Source organism: Pipistrellus hanaki (assembly GCF_964339955.1).
Source record: "Pipistrellus hanaki genome assembly, chromosome: 3".
Lineage (NCBI taxonomy): Eukaryota > Metazoa > Chordata > Mammalia > Chiroptera > Vespertilionidae > Pipistrellus > Pipistrellus hanaki.
Genome location: NC_140505.1, coordinates 18,458,077 through 18,479,909, shown reverse-complemented (window position 1 = coordinate 18,479,909; position 21,833 = coordinate 18,458,077). Strand labels below are relative to the sequence as shown.

The 21,833-nt window shown below is 39.7% G+C and overlaps 1 protein-coding gene across 9 annotated transcripts in view; it reads right to left on the bottom strand.

Annotated features, from left to right (window-relative positions):
• The window catches only part of UNC5D (unc-5 netrin receptor D), a 495,999-nt gene that overhangs the window by 205,826 nt on the left and 268,340 nt on the right, over positions 1-21,833 (bottom strand). For all 9 annotated transcript variants that reach the window (XM_084879252.1, XM_084879255.1, XM_084879254.1 and 6 more), the window contains exons 2-3: positions 16,248-16,466; positions 2,589-2,732 (exon numbers count right to left, since the gene is read on the bottom strand). In XM_084879252.1, the coding sequence (XP_084735378.1) occupies positions 2,589-2,732; positions 16,248-16,466 (363 nt within the window). The remainder of the gene's footprint in view (positions 1-2,588; positions 2,733-16,247; positions 16,467-21,833) is intronic.

Sequence of the window (21,833 nt, the reverse complement as noted above, 5' to 3'; positions counted from 1 at the left end):
AAAACATGAAAATTATAAAAAATGTGTGTTTGTGTGTGTGTGTGTGTGTGTGTGTGTGTGTGTGTTTGTGTGTATGTTTTCTTCTACAAGCAAATCAAAAGAATTCCAAGCCAGGTCCTAAAGGCAGTTTTTTCCCCCTTCACTTCTGATGTCATTAAACATAGTTAAATTCCAATTTGCATTTTAATGTATACTGGTCCCTGAGTCAGATGCAATATTTAATGACAAATCAAGTCTTGACTTGCATAATTTTAAATAAATTCAAGAATCTGCCACTAGTGGCATATGAAGAAATAAAAAATGTGTTTCAAATAATATTAGCGATTATATTAATTACATAATATAGGCCTTATTGATATTGCTTTTATAACTTGAAACTTCAATCTTTACCAGTTCATATAAACATATCATAAACAATAATGACAAAATGAATTTTATTTGATCCCTGAAGAGATTTATAAGATTATTAATCCAATGATATCAGGTGACTCCAAAAAAGTCAGAGGTGAGAAAAAAATCATTTTCCATTTCTAACATTCTTTGATCCTGTCACACTTGGGAGAGCTAGATAGCTACTACTGGCCTAGAATGGGTTTTTGGAATCCATATAGCCATAATCTGAAAAAAAAAAAAAAAAAAAGGATCAAGGCACTAAAATTTTAATTCTGTTTTATTAGTTTCAGTAAGTATTTATGCACCTACTGGTGAATGATGCTGGTGCAAGGGAGGCTGAACTACATCACAAAATAATAACTAGTGATTGATAAGAGCTGACTCTGTGTCAGGTAGAGTTTTAAACACTTACAGTTATCAATACTTCTACTCTTCCAATAAATCTATGAATAGGCACACTTTTGCCTTTGAAGACATTAAGACTCAGAGAGATAAATAAATCATCCATCATCACAAAACTCAAGTAGTGGAACTAGAATTGGAAACTGCAGGGGCAAAGGCACATGCCAGCCAGGAGAGGGGTTTCGCAGAACAACAAAGTGCACACCCTTGGAGGTTATAGGAAATCAGTAAATGTGGGTCTGCGCCATTCATTGCCAAGCTTTTTAGGCCAGGGGAAAAGCTTAGAGATTTCTAGCAGGTACCCGCCAATCAGGAATTAAGTGAGCAAGTATGGAAGTGAGAGAGACGAAGTAGATAGATTAGGGAGATGCTACTGTTAGTAATTCATAGAATGTGTCAGAGAAGTAGAGGAAGACAAAGAGAGGAAAAGTGACCTTGAGAAGAAGAAATTTGATGGAACCTATGTTGAAATCCCCTATGCTGTATCGCCTCTCCCTTCTTTAGACAGAGTCCAGTGGGCAATCTGCTTCCCCTTGACGAGGGTCAAATCCCCTAGTTAGCCTGGATGAGACCATGCAGGGAATTCAGAGCTAGATGTATTAAGGGAGAGTAAAATCAAACATAGTCCCTTTCTCAACTTACTTGTGACTTAAAGTCATAAAGTATTTGTTGGCTAACATTAACTAAATAAGTATAGAAAAAATGTTTCCCATGGCTCTTACATCAAGAGTGCGGTTTACAAGATGTCCGTACTCTGGGCTTCCTGGGGCCCCGTTGACACCAAGGAGAGGGACCCCCAAATTGCCAGTGCAGTGACGATGAAATGCACATTTCGAGAAAGAGATTTCATTTCCCAAGAAGCATACATGTCTCCGCAAATAGCAATTCACTCCTATTCTTAATCCCTAAACTATCGACAACTGCTATGAAGAATTTCTTGAGTCTCAAATAAATCCCCCCTGTCCGATATTCTCCACGACACTCTCAAAAGGCAGCATTTGAATAAAACAACAAGAAGCATCTCTGCTCTCTGCCTCTCAATTTCTTTCCTGAGGGGCTTTTACACTCCTGAGCACACAAAGGAGGTTTTATGGGGATACATGGGGGTGGGTAAAATGAAGACACTCTAAAGGAGGAGAAAGGAAGTTGTGTATTTCTCAATAGTCTTGAGATAAAGAAAACACTGATGCTGAAACATGATAAAGAAATCTTGGACTCCCTTGAAAAGCAATTTTGTTCTTTTTTTGTTGTTGTTGTTCCAAGTGTCTATTTTTTTAAGCCCTACTTGGGGCAAAGAAATGCAGTTTTAAAACCCATTTTCATGTTTTAAGATTCAGGGTAAAGAGGTTTAACAGCAGGCTATAAAAATCCTTTACTCTTTAATGTCTTATTTTTGCAGATTTGCTGGAAAGTACAGTCAACAGTCGTTGCTCAATTCTTCCCATCCGTGCCCCTTGAACTTCACCATTGATGGTGAACAGCAGAAGCCATTTGTGTGGGTTTTCTTTCTCCCGAGACCTGTTCTTTCCTGGCATTGTTGAGACACTTGCACTCTGACAATCTAGGCAGCCTATTTAGCCAAAATGATTCGCTGGTTTTACTCTAGAGGAGATTATCAAACACTTAATGGACAACTTTAGAGGAGTCATTTAGTAGAGGTAGAGGCAATTCTGACAGAGTTCTACTGTCTGCTAATGCATGTTCTGCAGAAGCACCCGGCATGCCCAACCCCTCTTCAACCCTTTAAGTCTTGTCTGTGTTCCCCCGGGACGGGGAAGTCACCCAGTACTCACAAGCTATGCGCACAGAGGCCTTCCTGCTCTTGGAGGTCCCCAGGTGGCTCCAGGCCACACACTGGCACCAGTAGTCTTCTGGCCCGTGGAAGTCCTCCACCTGCTGCCTGGTGACGTTGATAAACACCTCCCGGACCTTCAAGCCTGATGGGGAGACAGAGCAAATCCACTGAGGCTGCTGCATTTCTCAAATAGAAAGGAAGGGCTAGCCAAACCTTCCCTTGTTAATTAAACCGTCCTGTTTTTAATCAAGGAGCAGTTTTAATTACTCTGACAATAATATATTACTGCTAATTAAATCCCAACAGTGGACTAGGCTGGAAAGAAGGAGAATAAAATATCACCAACCAATGACGCTCCAATACAATATAATAGTTGCCCTAGTGCCTGGACATAGCAATTTTTTTTTTTAACCTTCCTTGGTGTAAAATCAAGTATGAGAAATGTAGTACCAAATTAGGTGCTGGGATTCTAGAAGCTAAAGAAGCCTCAACATGCCAACCCCAGTGACAGAGTTCCAGGTGGTTCTAAATGCCACACCCCTGAGTGTGGCAGTGGGGACAGGGTCCCTTTAGCAGTGTGGCTTAGAGGCGAAAGGAGACAGCAAACATGTAGGGTCCAAGGAGGGGCCAGCAAGTATGAGGCAGACCAGTGGAACTAAGCTAGTTTGCAGGCCCTGAGCGGTGGAGTGAGGAAGTCCTTTGGACCCGTGGCGTGAGGAGATGAAAAAAAAAAAAAAAAAAAAGAGAGAGGGTTTTGTAGAAAGAGGGGCTGAGGGTATTTTTGTAAAATGAGACATAATGACGATCTTGACCTTTTAATATTGTTGCTGCTGTTATTATCATCATTATGATTATCATTATAATCATCATAAATGCTTTGCATTCTCCTTCTACTACTTAGAAAGTCTGCTAGGTGCTGCCTACTGGGGAGTGGAAGTTTCTTCCAAAACTCTGACCTAGGACTACCAGCCTTTCTTTCTTGGGAAGGACAGTCACCTTGACTAAAATGCCAGGAATGAAAGGGTACACCCCTCACTAGCCAGTAGTTAAATCATCACAAGCAGGGTCACAGCCTTCACGGTGGGCATGCTCTGCCCATAGAGTGAACACTTGCCCAGGCTGGGCCTTGTCAGGAGAGGCAGCGTGGGAGAGGAAAGGCGATGCCTGGTAAATTTCACTGAAGGGTCTAGCATCATGATAAGCCTTCAACCGATTCACTCACTCCATTTCTACAATGCACCAGTGTAGCCGATGTAATGGTATCCCCACTCTGCAGAGGAGAGAACTATGACTGAGAGAGACCCGGTCACTTGCCCAGTCACACTATCTGTAACCAGAAGACCTGGAGTTTGGTCTGTATCTATCTTACACCAAAACCAGCACTGCATGCAGGTCCCTCTTAAAAAAAAAAAATCAATTCTGTCCTGAATTTTAAGAGCATATACTTCAATATGGAAATAAGACTAAATATGGAACATTTAAAGAAAAGTTAAATGCATAACTATACTTTTTAAGTTCCAAAGACATTCAGGGGATAGATCTAAGTGAGCCAGGGACGCTCAGTGGAGGAGGTGGACTGTGATTATACATCTCAGGTGGGGGTAGGATTTAAAGAACAGGAACGGAGGTGTGAGATTAGTCAGGCTAGGGGAACATTCCCTTCCACCCAGTCAATAACATGCTATTTAGAGTGTGTGATGAGAGAGAGCATCATGGTCACATAAATTACCGTGTACAATTTTGGTTATACTTTCTAAATTTGTAGGAGGAACCACATATAGGACATCATGTTGAAGATAGTCGATAACTCACACTTCTGCTGTTTGTGCAAAGTGTGCAAGTGTGGCTTAGAGGAGAAAGGAGACAACAAACATGAAGGGGGGGGGTCCACAAGAGATGGAAGGGTCCTGAAAGTTTTATCCTATATGGAATAAAAAAGAAGCCTTAGAAGCATTTTTATTGTTGTTGCTGCCCCCCACCCCCACCCCCACAACACACACCACTTTGCACTTAAAAGTAGTGTGAGTCGGAGGATAAGAAAAAGAACAAGGCAAAGTTGCCCAGTGAAGAGAAAGGGAAAATGTCATGGAAAGAGAGAATAAAAATGGCTTTCTAGGTCCTGACTGGTATAGCTAAATGGTTAAAGTGTCAGCCCCCTGAACCTAAGGGTCTCGGGTTCAAATCCAGGTCAAAGGCAAGTACCTGGGTTGCAGGTTGATCCGTAGTAGGGCGTGTAGAGAAGGCAACCAATCTGTGTCTCTTTCATATCTGTTTTTCCCTCTCCCTCTCCCTTTCTATTTTCCTCTCCCTCTTCCTCCCAGTCTCTCAATATCAGTAGAAAAAACAACAACAAAGACTTGTCAGAACAGAAAGGCTGAATAAACAAAAAGAAGGAAGAGGGCTGTAGAGAAGAGGGCTTGTTTTATATTTCTGTCTTTGATTTGAGGCAGATGGAGAGTATCCACTTTGAGTAGTGAAAAGGGAGGAGAGAGAACACCATAAGAGTTAGAGAAACAATAACATGACAGAGCTCCCCTGCCATAGCACTCGGAGACATATTAGCACAGAATACATCACCATTGGGGGAGCAGGGGTCTCACTGGAAGATTTTGATAAGCTTGAAAAGCCAGGCATGCCTTCAAGCCAATGGAGAACAAGTCTATGTCTTTACAAGAGTATGTAAACTGTTGGATTCCTGTCTTTGGGAAATGAAGGCAAACATCTTCGCAAAAATGGTTCAAGATTATCAAGTTTATCCAGCAGTAAGTTTCCACATCCAAACCTCAACACTTGCTAGGAGTTAATCCAGGCAGTTGGAGTTCTAAGGGTACCTGGGATCACTTTTAATGAGTGTGGTAAGACACACAGAAACAGAAATGCCTGCCATAAAGGATGGAGGAAGGCCTTTAGACGGGGCTAAGGGTACATTTGTAAAATGAGATAAAATGAAGACCTTTACCTTTCAAAGCTTACTCCCACAAATCCCTGGGAACAGGAGGCACAGCACACCATGCAGGGCCACACAAGGAGGCACCAGGGTCCATCAGCAGGTGGAAGGGCAGGGGAAAATGTGGGCAAGAGCCTTTTATGTCATTCCCAGTGGAATGAATTGGAGAGGCAGGGTAAAGGGATTTAGAATTGGATAGTTTGAATTCCAGTGGGTTCTGGGACATAATGGCTATCCCAGTTGTTTGATACCTGTCCTGGGTTAGGCCAGAGAAATATTATTGGTCTAGAGCAGGTGTCAGCAACCTGCGGCTCCAGAGCCGCATGCGGCTCTTTTGAAGCTTTACCGTGGCTCCGACAACTTGCAAGCCTGTGTGAAAATGAAGGCAACGTCTTACAGCCCTGATGTGCTGACACTGTGCACTGAGGTTCAGGAGCAAAAATCCCATTAACCAGGTAAATTAAATATTTTAATTAGCTATTAATTTGCAAAAATATATTTTACATTGTTAAGTGAAAAAGTCCTTTTTTTCTTCAGATTGACAGCTAATTGCATGATCCGGTATATAGCATTAAGGTAAGAAACAATATATGCAGTGTTACATTTGTTTTAAATGTCGCAATGGTTTTGCGGCTCCCAGGTTTTGTTTTCCTTTGGAAACGGGTCCAAGTGGCTCTTTATGTCTTAAAGGTTGCAGACCCCTGGCTAGAGAGTAAGAGCTCAATACAAGACGTAGTTGGGAGTAATAGCTCTGGATTGGTTGGTGTACATGTGAAAGGCATGCTCACAGGCAAATTGTTTGTTCTCTGGAGACATTAGCCAACCCGTGGCAGGGCAGTCCCTTCTGAGTTGGCTAAGCCCCGAGATGCCAGGGCTCCATATACAGAAACCAGAAAAAAGCGATTCTTAAACATGGTAGACAGCTGTGCATCTGCTTTGTAAAGCATAAACAGTAGGCCATTGGCCCCACTACTAAGGGCATAAGTGTTCTGACCCTATTCTTGTCTGGAAATTTACAACCCCTCACTCAGACTAACCAGAGTCAAGAGGAAAATGTTCATATCCCAGTTTCAACATTGGAATGGCTCAGTTACAGGTCCTTCTCTGAGCTTCCCAGTGATTAGAAAAACAAAAGCAATGCAGCATCAGGTGGATGGCTTCTTTCAGAGGCTCCAGTGACATTACCATCTCCTCTTCCCTGCAAAAGTAGTATGTCATCTCTCTGGATTAGACCTTCTTTTTCTAACATAAGGTCATCTATCTTGTCTAACCATACTGTCCAGAGACCCTTGGAAAATCATGAATCCTTTGTTATCTATTATAATTTTTATATCATAACAAGAAATAACTGTATTGAATAACAATTTTAAAGCTAGCATATTCACTCTCAAATCTTCATTATAGCTCTGTCTGGTGATATATGCATATATATCTATATCTATATCTTATATATGTGTATGTATATATACATATATGCCATAAATAAAAATCACACACACACACACACACACACACACGAGAAGCCACACATAGAAACCATCCACAGAAGCAGCTCTAAAGGAAACTCAACCCACCTGCCTGCCCTGACATTCACCAGTGGTGTTGCCAGAGAGCCATCTCTTTCTACATTTTCAGAGCTGGCAGCTCACCTGCTCATAGGATATGCTATAGGGGAGCAAAAATCCCAGGCCAACTGAAGATGGCATCCCACACCTAAGAGTAGCCTTCTACCTGATAAGTTGTGTAACTCGAATAAGCATGGAAAAATCCAACCCTTTTAATTATTGTGTAAATTAAAACCATCGGCCTTTTTTATGGAGTAGAGTTTTACAGAATATAAAAATACGACTATAAGACTGATATGCTAATAAGCTCCCAACACCGGTGGATGGTTTAGTTGCAGATAGACTAATGCTGGCAGCAGTTGAATAATTGCTCTGCATGTACTAAACATAACAGAGCAGCACAGAGCTTCATCATTTGTCAGCTTTATTTGTTTAAATGAGAAAAATGCTGACAGCATTTATTGCTGTAATCCCCTTACTTATCAGATAGAAAACACTAGTGATTCTTAGCAGGTCTAATCCTGTTGGGAGACTAAACGTTAGAGAATCTTCAAACTAATTGAAGGTATATGCTCCCTTGTTCAAAGAAGAGAAATATAGAAGATAGGAGGAAAGAAATAGAAAGAGAAAAAAAGAATGAAAATCATTTATTTCTGGTCAATTCTAAATAAAAGGACTCTGGTCTCAGTGCCATGTTGTTCTGCAGAAAATAAAGGATTCTGGAACAGTATTTAACATTCAGCACCATGCCAACTGCAGCCCTGTGCCTACTAACAGCATCCCCACGCCTCTTATCTACTGTTCATTATCACGCCTCCACAAAGCCCATCAGCGGCATTCTGCCATGGCGATAGCTGCCAGCCATTGTTCAGACACACCTGGTAATGGGCACTTGGGGAGGGCTTTAACCCAGTTCTCCAGTGCTTACCATTCCTCACAGCTTTATGTTCCTGAACAGTTTGGATGTTCTCTGTAGTAGGACACTTGGCATAATAAACCGAGTAAGTAAAATCAAGAAGGGACATGAGAATTCCTCTCCAGCCTCTAAAATGTTTTTCATTTCTCAAGCCGCATGGAAGCAAAAGGAGACCAGCAATGAGGTTTTGATGAATTGTTTTCTCATTCAAGTCTCAGTTCCTGTTTCCCTGGGCCATTTAGTCCAGTGGTTTACCCACTCTGTGCCACGGTTTACCGTACTGTCATATTTCATAATTGAGAATGAATCAAGAGAATTTTTCGGTAGCTCCCATAGACAAAACTCAGAAACACTATTCTAAAACAATTCCTGAGTAGTATAGGGCTTCTTTCAATTCTCTGGAAAGAAAATAAGAATCGAACTCCCATGAAAAGCCACCCTTGTGTATGAAGAGCCTTCTATAAGGGACCATCATCTCCTTAAGAAGCTCAGTCCTTCTGATGCTTGGCTTTGGCTCTGAGAAGAGCAGACTGACAGAGAAGAGCAGACTGAGACAAGGTCACACAACAGCAGCTTTTCACTCACCCTCAGCAATGGCAAAACCTTCTGGGAATAGCTACCAGTCTACCAAGAAATTGAAGGCTCTGTCCTCACCCAATATTTAGCTTGGCTTCAAGGGCAAGGCTTCAAGGGCAAGGCTCTGGTAAGGAAACAGAAATCTGAAACATAGTTGAAGTTTCAAAATTATGAGATGAAGGAGAGCATTTTTAGGGAATCAAGCCACCATTTCTTGGAAGGAGGGGCTTATATATCTCCAGGCTACTGAAATAGGAAATTAAAGGTAGATAATTAGGAGTTAGAACCATACTTCATTTTACTGGCAGATGCTTAATTAGGGCTAAATGTGTTTTGCCACTTCATTCCAGCAACAAGATTAAAATATGTTTTGATTTAAAAAATTGTCCTCCTTTGAATGTGCACCATGCCTAACGAACACTCTCTAGTTTCCTGGATAACAACCACTCCACATATCCCTCAGAAGCACAGCAAGTTCAGTCTTAAGTACAGAAACTAGAACACACCCAAGCTCTCCAGTGTCCTCCACACTAGAGATTAGAATTAATCAGTACCAAGGTCTCAGGCAGAGGAAAGCAAATTAACATGATTGTGTTGCTTGATAACACATAGAAGGGAAACTTAAGAGGCAGAGTGGGCATGGGAGGGTTATTTCGAGGACAGCACCCTGTGAATGACTCACATAGACATCACACTCCTGATCTGGTGAGAAATACCTGCGTGATTTCCAACCCTGCTGCCCCAATCAATGACCTTCCATTCCGGAAGTCACTAAAATCAACCCCTGTTGGGAGATCATGTCCGGAGGTAAGGACATTTTATCATACAACTTATATCTCCCACAGTGCTGCCACGGGCTCTGAGAACAATGTAAAGGCCAAATGTAAATGGAAAGAGTGAATCCCAGGCAAGTAAAATGTTATTCTGGAAAAGACAATTGTTTACCTGTTAATAATATTGGCCAGTGTATCGTTCTAGAATTGTACAAGTCCATAATTTTGTATTGTTGAAGTATAATCACCAGGCACTTGCCCCCCTTTTTTTAAAATGGCAAATTCATATGTATCACTTTGAAGGCTAACCTTGATTGAGTACTTGCTACACAGCAGGCCCTGAACTGAGCATGTCATGTATATTAGTTTCTGGAACCCTCACAACAGGTCTATGTGGCAGATATAATTATTATTGCTATTTACACAGGGGGAAAATGATGTCAAGGGAGGCTAAGTAACATGTCTATCTGAAAGATTTTGTAGATGGAGAGCCAGATTTCAGATATGGTGGCATCTAACACTCACACCCATGCTGTTTTATTTTTTAAATAATTTTTATTGATTTCAAATGGGAGAGGGAGAGAGAGACAGAAACAGCAATGATAAAAGAGAATGAATTGGCTGTCTCCTGCATGTCCCACACTGAGGATCAAGCCTGCAACCTGGGCATGAGCCCTGACCAAGAATTGAATAGTGGCCATCTGGTTCATAGGTCAATGCTCATCCACTAAGCCATGCTGGCCAGGCCTCATCCATGATCTTAACCACTGGACTAGCCTCATTTTTTTCTTTTTTTAAATATATTTTATTGATTTTGTATAGAGAGGAAGGGAGAGAGATAGAGAGCCAGAAACATCGATGAGAGAGAGTCATTGATCAGCTGCCTCTTGCACACCCCCTACTGGGAATATGCCCGCAACCAAGGTACATGCCCTTGACTGGAATCGAACCCGGGACCCTTCAGTCCCCAAGCCGACGCTCTATCCATTGAGCCAAACCGGTCCCGGCCTAGTCTCATTTTTTAAAAAATAACCTTATACATCCCACTTCAAGTAAAAGAAAACCACTTCTGAATGTTGCACGAACGAAAAGAGTGAAAAAGCCCAAAGACACTGGTCCAAAATTCAGGGTTTAGAGTAAAGCTCTGCTCAGTGTCAGGAATTTTTATTAGGTTACATAAAAATGGCTGGCTGCTTTCATATCTCTGCTAGCGATGGAGTGAGAGTAAATGATTTCCAGATTTTTTTTTTTTTAGAAAAGGTTAAATTAGACACAAGAGACAAGTAGTCCTTCATACTGTGTCACAAGTTTACAGGAGGAATGCATATGTTTTCCTGAGAATCTTTACGATTCTGTCAGCTCTTCCTGAGAAGCAGAGTGATGGACAAAGTGCAATCTGGGATGGGATGGGAGAATATTTCTGTGAAAGTGAGTTTTAAACCCACAAGCTGTCAACGCAACATCTGAGAAACTGACTGTTTCTGTGCTATGTGGTCTAAAATATATGTTTCCCGAATGTACCGTGGTGATTTGTGAATCATTGAAGGCAACTTCAAATTAATGGTTTTGGGGAAGGTACTATATTTAAATCCCCATCATCAGGGTAGCAAAGTTCTTAGACATAAACTTGAAAGATTTAATACATTTTTAGTTCTATTCTTCTCCCTTTTTCTCAACACACTCCATTAACCTCATATCCCCAGAGAGTGCCTCCAGTTGTTTAAAGAAGAAATCACACACAATGAAATCCCTGAAATGATATTCTTTAAGAAGAAAAATATTAGTTTCCTGGAGTTGAGACTTTTTCCATAATGCCCTGGAATACACATTATTTCACTCATTGGAGTTCGGTATCTCTAAGGTAGAATAAGACACCATTAGGGAAACGCTTGTCTTCATTGCACATAAAGAAGTGGTTTTGGTTATTGATAACTCAAGCTTCCCACAGGCTACATTATCTTGATTGCCAATGATGGTTTTTGCTGGTGGTGGTGGCGACTGTTTGTGTGTGTGTGTGTGTCTGCTGATTTGTTAGATGAAAACTTGTCAGTTCTGTGTTTCTGATCACGCCACCCTTTTCTCAGAGGTATGATTCCTGGATTGGGATTACCTCTCAACTCCAGATGTTAGCAGAGAGAAACCACGAGGGAGAAGAGTTCCCATATTTCCAGACGAAATAAGGCAGAACAAATGAAAGTATCCCCCGCTTGTGCTGAGAACGGAATGTGTACATTACTAAGAGGTATAGCCATGGCTGTGCAAACATGCTCACTCCTGTCAAATAAATTGAACTTTTTGCAGGAAGGAACTGGAGCCCCGGGTTTTTCCCAGCTAAATTGCATGAAAACACACAATCCTTTTTCTTCTTATTTGAACTGTTAGATGACGGGGCCAAATTACCAGAAAGACCAAAGGCAGTTTGCAGCCTTTAGCAACTGAAAGGGCTTACTGCCTCCAATTTGGAAACACAAAAGATTCTGTGTCTTACTCCAAACACTCCCAAGGTCCCATGCCTTTCCCATTAGTTCTGCAAAGAAAGAAACCTGTAAGTAAAAAGAATATCAAAATGATCTGGGATTTTAGAAACCGAGAGGGCATTGGCCAAAGACATATAAGCAGTTACTTCTAACTTCTTAAAAGAATAGAGATATTTTTTTCTACCTCTGGCCAAAATGGGGGTCCCAATCCTTGCTCTCTCAGCTCACTCACTGCTGCTGGACTGGCAGGGATTCTTTTACAAACCCAATCAAAAGTCATTAAGTTTGTAAGGACCATGATGCCCTGAGCTCAAGTTCAGCACCGAAAAACCCGAGGGAAGCAATGCATCTATTTTCCAATACCTGAGGCCATTTTGCTTCCAACTTTAATTGCACTTAGGTATTGGTTCTGGGTACAATATCCCCACTCATCTTGCTCCACTTTCCACTATTCGACTATTAATACGGAGCTTAGGAAACATAATTGCCGTGCGAGGTAGACAGCAGTTTTCATTAACTGCACAGACGAAAACTGTTTAGCGAGAGGCCTTTCTTTCCTATTGATTCAATCAAAACGACTCGGAAGAAAAGGTTGTGCTTATTAAATTCTTTTCAAAAAGGTAGCTGTTAAAATTTAAATTCTTTCTCAACAGCAATTAAAACATGGTATATAATCTCTTCAGAGTTTGTCGTTGATGACTTTTTGTTCTTTCCAGCTCCTTGAAATTTGTGGCTTTTTATTGGTTGTTTTTTTTTTGTTTGTTTTTTTGCTTTTTTTTTTTTTTTTTTTAATATAGAAAATGGAAATGGAAGGCTTTTACATGGAGACAGAAAATATAATCAGCGCTGCTACTTGCAAGACAGAGAGTTGCCTAGCAATGCTGGGGGAATTCAAAGGGGGAAGCAATAACAAAACAGGATGTTGTGAAATTACAAGAGGGTACAGTGTCAAAGTGGCTCACAGCACTCATCCACAAGTCTTTAAAGGAGAGCGGATATGGGATTTTCTAGCAGTGGCATTAAAAAATAGCTGATCATTTTTCAATGTTCTTCCTCCCTTTCATTTGGAGCAGCTTACCCAAGGGAACTCTACTATTTTGAGTTAAAAATCTAGGACAGACACATCTGAGGATAGAACAGACAGCCCCACTGAGCCACTGGTATGTATCCTTCCCAGTTGGACTAATTGAGTGCATGGTGCGTACACCTTCTATATGCTTCCATTGTTTCATAGGCTTTTGCTCCTGTGGTAACTACTGTTCGCTTTGTTGCCCTCTCCCAAATTTGAGGGTCATCCTTTAAAATTTTCATACCCAGATATCTGTCCCAACACCAGATCTATCATGATCCCAACCTTGGGGACACAAAAGCAGAATCTTCCCTGATACCAATATTCCATGTGCTGTCTTATTTTGCTTCAATTAGGACAAATCCATTGTGGGTTTTTTTTTTGTTTTTTTTTTGTGTGTGTGTTTTTTTGTTTTTTGTTTTTTGTTGTTTTTTTTTTTTTTTGTGTGTGTGTGTGTGTGTTTTAAAGACTAACAACAACAAAAAATACCCAACTGTACCTGGAATCCTGGAAATCTCCAGGTATCTTTGGTTGTAATAAACTTTTGTCTAGTAGTGCCAGCAACATGGCACAGAATAAGAGACTGGCTCTTAAAGAGATTTCAGAAATGGTCAGGAATAAATAAATTCCACAGGAATGACTAGGAGATGATACACTTAAGAAATGAACAAATTGTGTTCATGGAAACAATGAACAAATTGTGATGGGGAATGCTTAGGCATGTGCTGAAACCCATCCTTTTGTCAGGAAAGGGATTTGGCAATATTCCGACTGAGAAGGAGAACATAGGAATCTGGATGTCAAGGTGGCTTATAGTGTCAAGGAAGCACTAGTATATCTGAAGTGCAAACCAGGAGATACAGGTTCTAGAAAGAGCCATGTCATGGACTAGTTGTATTTCCTGGAATTTGAGACTTTTAGTGCCTGAAACAGGGATGTTAGGATATCACAAAGATACCTTCTAGTTCTCACATTTAGATTCCAGAATTCTAAATATGCTTTTGGATGACAGAACAACATCTGTAAAACAGGCACATTTTCTTTTATCTTCCTCACACCAGTTCCACATCGGAATGAACAGGAAATTGTGATAAGATTTTAGGTATTTATACTGGAATTCTAAATTAGTTCAGAACTGTATAATATTAAATACTGCACACACACACACACACTCACACACACACATTCACACCTCATATATGTAGCTTTTTGCCTTCCCTGTTACTGATTCCTAAGCAGAGGCAGAATAGTGCATGAAGATGTTTTTAAAATAATTTCTCCCTTTTGCTCTGGAACACAGCACACACTCAGGTTACTTCCTTTTTGGCTGCTGATAATACTCTCCCAGACACCTTAGAAGGTATGACTCTAGATCCATTTCCTTTTCATATTATCTGTTCTCTCTTAACAACTTCTCCATCTCCGTGGCTTCATTCTTTACTGATAATTACAAGTTTACTTTTTTTATCTCTGAACTTTACCAAGTTCCAGGTCTACAGCTCCTCATTATGTTCCATAAACATTTCAAATTCAGCTTGCCCAACCAATAATCCCACACTTTTCTTCTTGCTGTAGTAATTAATTACATTAATTGCAATCCCCTTCTGATCCTTTAAGAGATTAATTTTTATTTATCCATCTTCTTCAATCACTCATTAATCATTAGTAAGTCTGATATGTTAAAGCGCTTCTCACACCAGATATCTCATCTTTATTTCTGTGGCCACTGCTCTAAAAATAGACCCTGCTTTCTCTCAACCAAATTATCCAAGTCTCCTAACTTCCCTGTTCTTTCTTCTCCTTACACAAACACTTGTGCCAGACTCATCCTTTGAAGCAGAGCTCCAGCCACTGTCAATATAATCAATCCCCATGCCCAGCAAAATATCCACAAAAGTAAGTAAAGAACACCTCACCCTGATATTTAAGGCCTTTCATACCATTAATTGAACAAATGCTTTCAGCAATCAACTGCTATTCTCTAACATCAATTTTATTTTTTAACGAAACCAAACTTCCTGTTGAAAATATACCAAGCTTTCTTTTGTTTGCTGATGTTGATTGTAAGACCACTGAGACTCCTCTCTGTCTACTTAGTATAGTATCAATGACAGCTACATGAATTTCATATTCATCAATGTCCCTTTCAAATGCTATTGCTTCCATGCCTTTCCTGATAGTCCAAATCAGATGTGGTGTTTTTCCCCCCTCCATAACACTATCTACCTCTCTTAGATGTTTAATTTGCACTGTACTTATGAGTATATTGACCTTACACTTATCAGTAGGTATAAAGCTCTAGAGATGAGTATTTGCATCTTACCATTCTTGGAATACTTTGAAAAGCCTCACCTACTGTATTAACATTGGGATATAGTTAATAAATTAAACTGAATTAAAACTTCCTAATTATACGTTGGCTTTTTGACTTATTTAAAATCTATTGATTTGGAACTAATAAAATCAATAACTTAGGGTGATACTAGATTGGATTTATAATTATATTAAATTTTCAGGTAGTTTGAGGAGCCAAACTTCAAAAGCATATACTATTTCTGTTATACAGTAAAATATAAAAAGCTGTAATTTTTCTAAGTTTTGAGTCAAATGATCTTGCTATGAGATCCAGGACAATCCCATAGTTTACATAATCTCCTTGAGCCTCAGTTTCCTACCCAGAGGACAATTGCAAAGACAGTAAGATAATGTCTATCAAATGCTTAGATATGTCCCAGTAAATGGTAAGTGCTTGATAAACATTAGGAGTATGATCATTATTCCCATCATCATCATTCATTAGCCAAAGTAACCAAACTAATAAAGAAAAAAAATAGTCCTAAACTTCTTTTACATTGGAAATCCCATTCAAATTTGGCAATCTACTTTGGACTTTGTCATTACACATTGAAAGAGCTTAAAGAACACTCAGAAACCACCGACTATGGAAAAGGAAGTATGCAAAAACAATATCTAGGAAGAAAGACTAAAGAAACTGAAATTCTGCTACTTTAAAAAGGTATTTGTTTGATGGAAGATTTGTCTTAAAATATTTAAAATTCAAGAAAGAAAACAGGGACTGCCTAACTTCATTTCCAATGAGAATATTAACTCCCATGCAAAATTAGGCATCAAAGTTATACAGAACAGGAAAAAGCAATGCTTCTGTACCATACTGGAATAGACCAGCAGGGAGCTGTGGAATCATTTAAAGATAGGACTGCACCTTATTCAATAAAGACAATGGTGGGTGACTTACACAGTTTTTCCCAGCCATATAACAATGTGAGGACCTGAAGAGCTATCATGGATTCTTCTGATTGCTTCACATTCTTACCTGAACTCTCATCCAGACTCTCCTCAGAGACATGCTCATTTTGATGGACCCACTCGCCATTGCATTTGAAGAATATTTGCATGGCTGGCCTTGCTTTGCATCTCAGTGCGATGGGATTGCTCTTGATGATATAAGCATCGTCTGGCTCCTCTATGAAATGGGGCAGTGTCCCTGGAGCTGATGGGATGGATTCAGGGAGGACTTCTCCATTGTCAGTTCCTGTGAAATTGAAGAGGACATTAGAACAGAGCCTGCATAGGCAGCACATACATCAGGACACAAAGAATAGCCACACCAATTCTAAGAGTCTTTGCTGAAAAACTTTGCATCATATTAATGCAGCATGCTTATAAGCTCTTGTACATAAATTATCTTCCAGTGTCTCTGGACAAGCGAGAATAATGAATAGGAGTCCCCCTCTTACTATAGCTTCAAATCCGCATGTCTTTGCTGAGAGAAGTGAGACATAGTGAGAGGCTGGCTCTTAAGATTCAGTCTGATTTTTTATAACAGAGTAGTATTCCATTATGTAAATGTACCACAGATTTTATTTTTTACAACATGGAGAACATTATACTAAGTCAGAGAAAGGTAAGTACCATATTATTTCATTCAAATGTGGAATTCAATGAACTACCACCTAAAATAGAGACAGACTTACAGGCAGAGAGCAGGCAGACAGCTCTGGTTAAGGGAGTGAGGGGATTGAAGGATAGAGGGATTGAGCAAAAAAGAAGAAAAAGAGAGAACTCACGGACATGGACAACAGTGTGGTGATGGGAAAGAAAGAAAGAGCAAGAGAGTGAGAGAGCAAGAGTGAGAGCAAGAGAGAGAGAGAAGGATGGATGGAGGGAGAGGGAGAAGAAATTAACTAAAAAAAGTGATTTAGTCTGGTGAGTGGTTACCTGAAAGTGAACAATAAATAATGATGAAAATAGATTTTGTTCTCCCACAATCAGTGTGAATAATGGTTATGTTGGTGGAGGCTGCTCAGTCATAAGACACATCTAGAAAACTCCAAATTGTCCACTTTCCTTGCCTATGAGCCTTTGGAGGTTGTCTGTTATCCTATTTAGATAGGGCTTCTTCCAAATACTTATCAACTTAACTACTCTTGCTAGAATGAATGTATGTTTTTCTTCCTGTCATTGGCCATCACTCTTTATCCCCAGCACTCCTTCCCTATTTACTATGAATCCCATTTTCAAAACTAAGAACTAAAATGAATCACTAAAATAGCTATGCACTTTTAGTTGAGGATTTATAATGACATCTGTTCAAAAGGAAGACATAGGTATGATTTTCCCCTAAATTGAGGGAACTGATGAGTAGAGTGAAGCAATATAAAGGGGGGGAGGGGGGGGAGCAAGAGCCCAGATGTGGCTTCATTGCCTATCCATTACATTTAGCAAGGACCTAAGTCCAAGAAAACTCCCTGAAAGTCAAGGAGGAAAGTGGAGACTGCTGAGCAATGTGAGATGACCAAGGGAATGAGATTTGTGCCTTCCAATGAGAAAGAACAAAGAACACAAGCACTAAGATTCCAATACCAACATCAACAAGGCCCTGGAAAGATTCATTCCCATTCAAAGCAAAGCAGTCTTAGGCTGAAGCTGGGAAAAATAACCTAGCAAAACCACTGGAAGAACCATCCGGTTCCTCAGAAGAGAATCTAGAAAACAGGGTCCACCCTGTGACCTACTCTGGCTTTCTGTATGCTTTAGGTGTGATTATGAACAAACAGAACCTCTCATTCACTCCACAGTGAACACTGTAAATCATCCACCATCATCAATGTGATAAAACATACTCTCAACCATAAACACACACACACACACACACACACACACACACACAAACAACAATGTAAATCAGTAAGCATTGTCAAAGGCAAATATAATTCACAATATTAAGAGTACTGTCTTAAGAGCTTTTTAAGGGGGCATTCTCAATTGTCAAAAGAAGGGGGGCTAACATACAGAGGCATGGCTGCCTACAGTTATATTTTTTGTGCAAAAAAGAAAATAAAGGAAAAGTTATAAAAAAGAACACACAAGCACTTGCCAATAGGCACACACAGCACTGTTTGTGCCACTACAATAAATTAAATATAAAATAGTATGATTCTTCAAATGATTTTTTCCATAAAATACATCAACTTAAGGGGGGAAATAATAATTTAAGATGCTATAAGCTTTAAAATACACTTGTAATAGAAAAGTTTACTCATGTGTAAGTAATTGGAAGTACCAAAAAAATCACCATAAAGCAAATACTCTAGTTAAGAGAGCAAATAGTATGTCATAAAAGTATAATAAAGTGACTCAAAAAATGAAATATGTATAGAAATACATGTAATAAGATGGGTTTCAGGATAGAATATGATAAGGTTTTTAAAAAATGCTTTAAATTATATTTACAATGGACTTCATAAAACATATATATTAATTCATTTTGTTGCTGACTGTTCATGCCAATTTCCCTCCTCAATAAATACCAAGTCCCCTCAGGCTTTTATAAATCAATGCATTAGAGAAAATGACAAAGGTATTAAAAGATTTTATATGGGCATCGAACAGCTCACACTCATCAGGGACTCCAGCTCTGCCCAAAGTAATTCATTGGTGCAGAAAATGGTCACTGATAATGTACTGAACCGTATGGTAGCCTCGGAGGACAGCCATGGGGACACATTTTGAATGATGCGTTTTTGCTGAACTGGTAGCAATGCATGGATGTCTAACATAACTACTGAAATGGGGGACAGGGATCACACAGAATAATCTCTTAGCAAATAGCAAGACCACATTTACCCGGCTTCAATAAAACGACAAATAAAGACATTAGATCATCAGATAAATCAAGTTTTAACCATCCGATTCGCGAAAACACAGAGAGATCTGAAAGCAATTAGGTTGCCCTCCTGCTACGTTCATAAATGCCCTGTAGATAAAGTAACAAGTCAGCCTTCATCTGAAACAGAGCAGGGGAAGGGAATGGAACAGTCGGCAGGCTAGCTCAAGGACCTCCATTAAGAATCAATCAATCTTAATATTCAAAGGAGAAAAAAAATTTTAAAGGCAGAATGCAACATTATATCTTTATTACTGAAGCCATGTCAAAATCACATATAAGTAGGAAAAGGGCCAGGACCCATGAAAACAAAAAATAAAAACAACAACAACAAAAAAGAAATGTATTAGGGTGGCATTGGGAAGGTGAGAGATGACAGGTATACATTTGTACACATCTTACCATTTATTTGCATCCTTCCAACAAAGAAATGACATAAATGCAAGCAGAAAGAAGTCTGATATATTTTTCTTTATTTTTTTGCTTTGCATAGGAAAGTGTTGGGAGTCATGTTTACCTGACGCGGTTGCCTATTCTCCTATCTCTCCCACAAGTTTCTCCCTGGGCTCAAGCTCCAGATCCTGCAATGCCCTGCCTTTCAGGTGGCTTCTTCGCAGCAAGAAGTCTCGATTCTTCCAGCAGGTTTTCCTTCCTTACCCAGGGCACTGAGTCACCTTCCTCCCTCTAGTCCAGTGGTTCTCAACCTTTCTAATGCCACAACCCTTTAATACAGTTCCTCATGTTGTGGTGACCCCCAACCATAAAGTTATTTTTGTTGTTATTTCATAACTGTAATGTTGCTAATGTTATGAATTGTAATGTAAATATCTGTTTTCCTATGGTTTTAGGTGACCCTGCTAGCGGTTCTCAACCTGTGGGTCACCAGGACATGAGGAACTGTATTAAAGGGTTACCACATTAGAAAGGTTGAGAACCACTGCATCTATCATGCTTAGCCCCACCTAGTGGTTTAGAACGGAACTGTTCGGGAAATTCTAGGGAAAGGGAAGAAACTTAAGGGGGAACTTTTAAGGGGCTTGGTTGCTGACAGATTCTGTTCTTTACAGGAGGAGCCAGGAGTGAAACATTAATACATGGCTTGTGGAAGACTGCACGGAAATTTTGGCTTCCAGGTAAATTTACTTGTAATCTCCTACAGTTGCCACTGCTGTATAATTCAGATAAAAGTTTTAAAGCTGGTGTGAAAAATGTTGGTGACTGGCTCAGCCCACTGCCTTCTCCCATATCACTTTTATAGCAGAGACTGGAAAAGTCACAGATTTTATCCTTTTGCAGGTAAGAATAGTTACCAAGCACTGATCTAGCAAATAAGTCATAAACACAAGTTTCTGAGAAAGCTTTTATTTTCCTGACCCTTCTGTCTTTTGTCCCTGCCCTTAACTGGGAAAGATTATGAGGGACACAGATGTACCAGCACTGACAACACTGAGGGACTCAACTAACACCAGCCACAAGGAATCCACCTCCTGATAATTTTATTTTTAAATCTTCACCTGGGGATGTTTTTATTGATTTTAGAGAGAGAGGAAGGGAGAAAAGGAGAAGGAAAGGGACGAGAAGAAGGGCCAGAAGAGGGGCAGAAATCAATGTGAGAAACACTGATTGGTTGCCGCCCTTACGTGCCCTGATTGGGAATCGAACCTGCAACCTTTTGGTATATGGGATGATGTTCCAACCAACTGAACCACCTGACCAGGGCAGAACAATTTTGTTTTATATCTCAATTTTTTAAACTACTGATATTCAGATTTTCTCTTGTTTTTGCAGAAAACATCACTTATTGATACAACTAGATCTTTCTTCTTAAAGCCAGAGCTCCAAACTTCAGTTAATTAAAATAAAGAATTTTGGTAAGCTAAAAAAATGTGGAAACTCTGTTAGCAGAAAGGAAATATCAAAGCTGCCATTTATTGAGTGATTGCAGGTTATGGTAATAAGCCTTGTATATAGATTAAGCCATTTCAGCTTCACAGCAAGTGGCTGAGGTGGGTACAGGAAATGTCCCATTTTGCATTGGAGGAAATGCTTCAATGATGTGTTTTATCTAAACTCATATAGGTAAATGAGAATTTGAACACAAGTCTCTGACTCGAGCAAGCTCACAATTCAATTTCAGTTTAGAAGAATGGATTCTTAGAAGCCTGATACTGTAATTTAGTGCCTGGCTTATGACCATAGCATGCAGTTCATAAAAACCAAAGGATGATATAAAATGATGTACTATGTGTGTGGATAGTCATCTTAAAGATTGTTCATTTATCTTGTCAGCTAGACTGCAATTCCAGGTCAGGATGGGTGTGTTACAGACACATGCAGAGAAACTGTTGAAAAATAAATATTTTTGAGAGAACAGCACAGCAAGAACTCAACTAATTATATTCAACAGACTAGGCATCCTCACTGAAGTCAGAAGCAGACAAAAAAGTCAAAGAATAAATGTTGTTTGAGAATAAAATAATGAGAAGGATTTGTCTGTGTTTCATTTGGCAATAGTTTCATCTCCTTTTATGTGGAAATATTGAACTTCCAAAATGCCAATTAAAATACAAGGAGTATAACAGTAGACAGCGAACCTCAGCAAGATGAAGGGACTGGTACCAGGTATTGCATTCCATTATGTTTAACCAAAAATCTCCCAAAATGTGACCATTTGATCTGTTAAATCTGTAATGGGATTGGGAACCCTGGAAGCCACAGTCATTCCAAACTGGA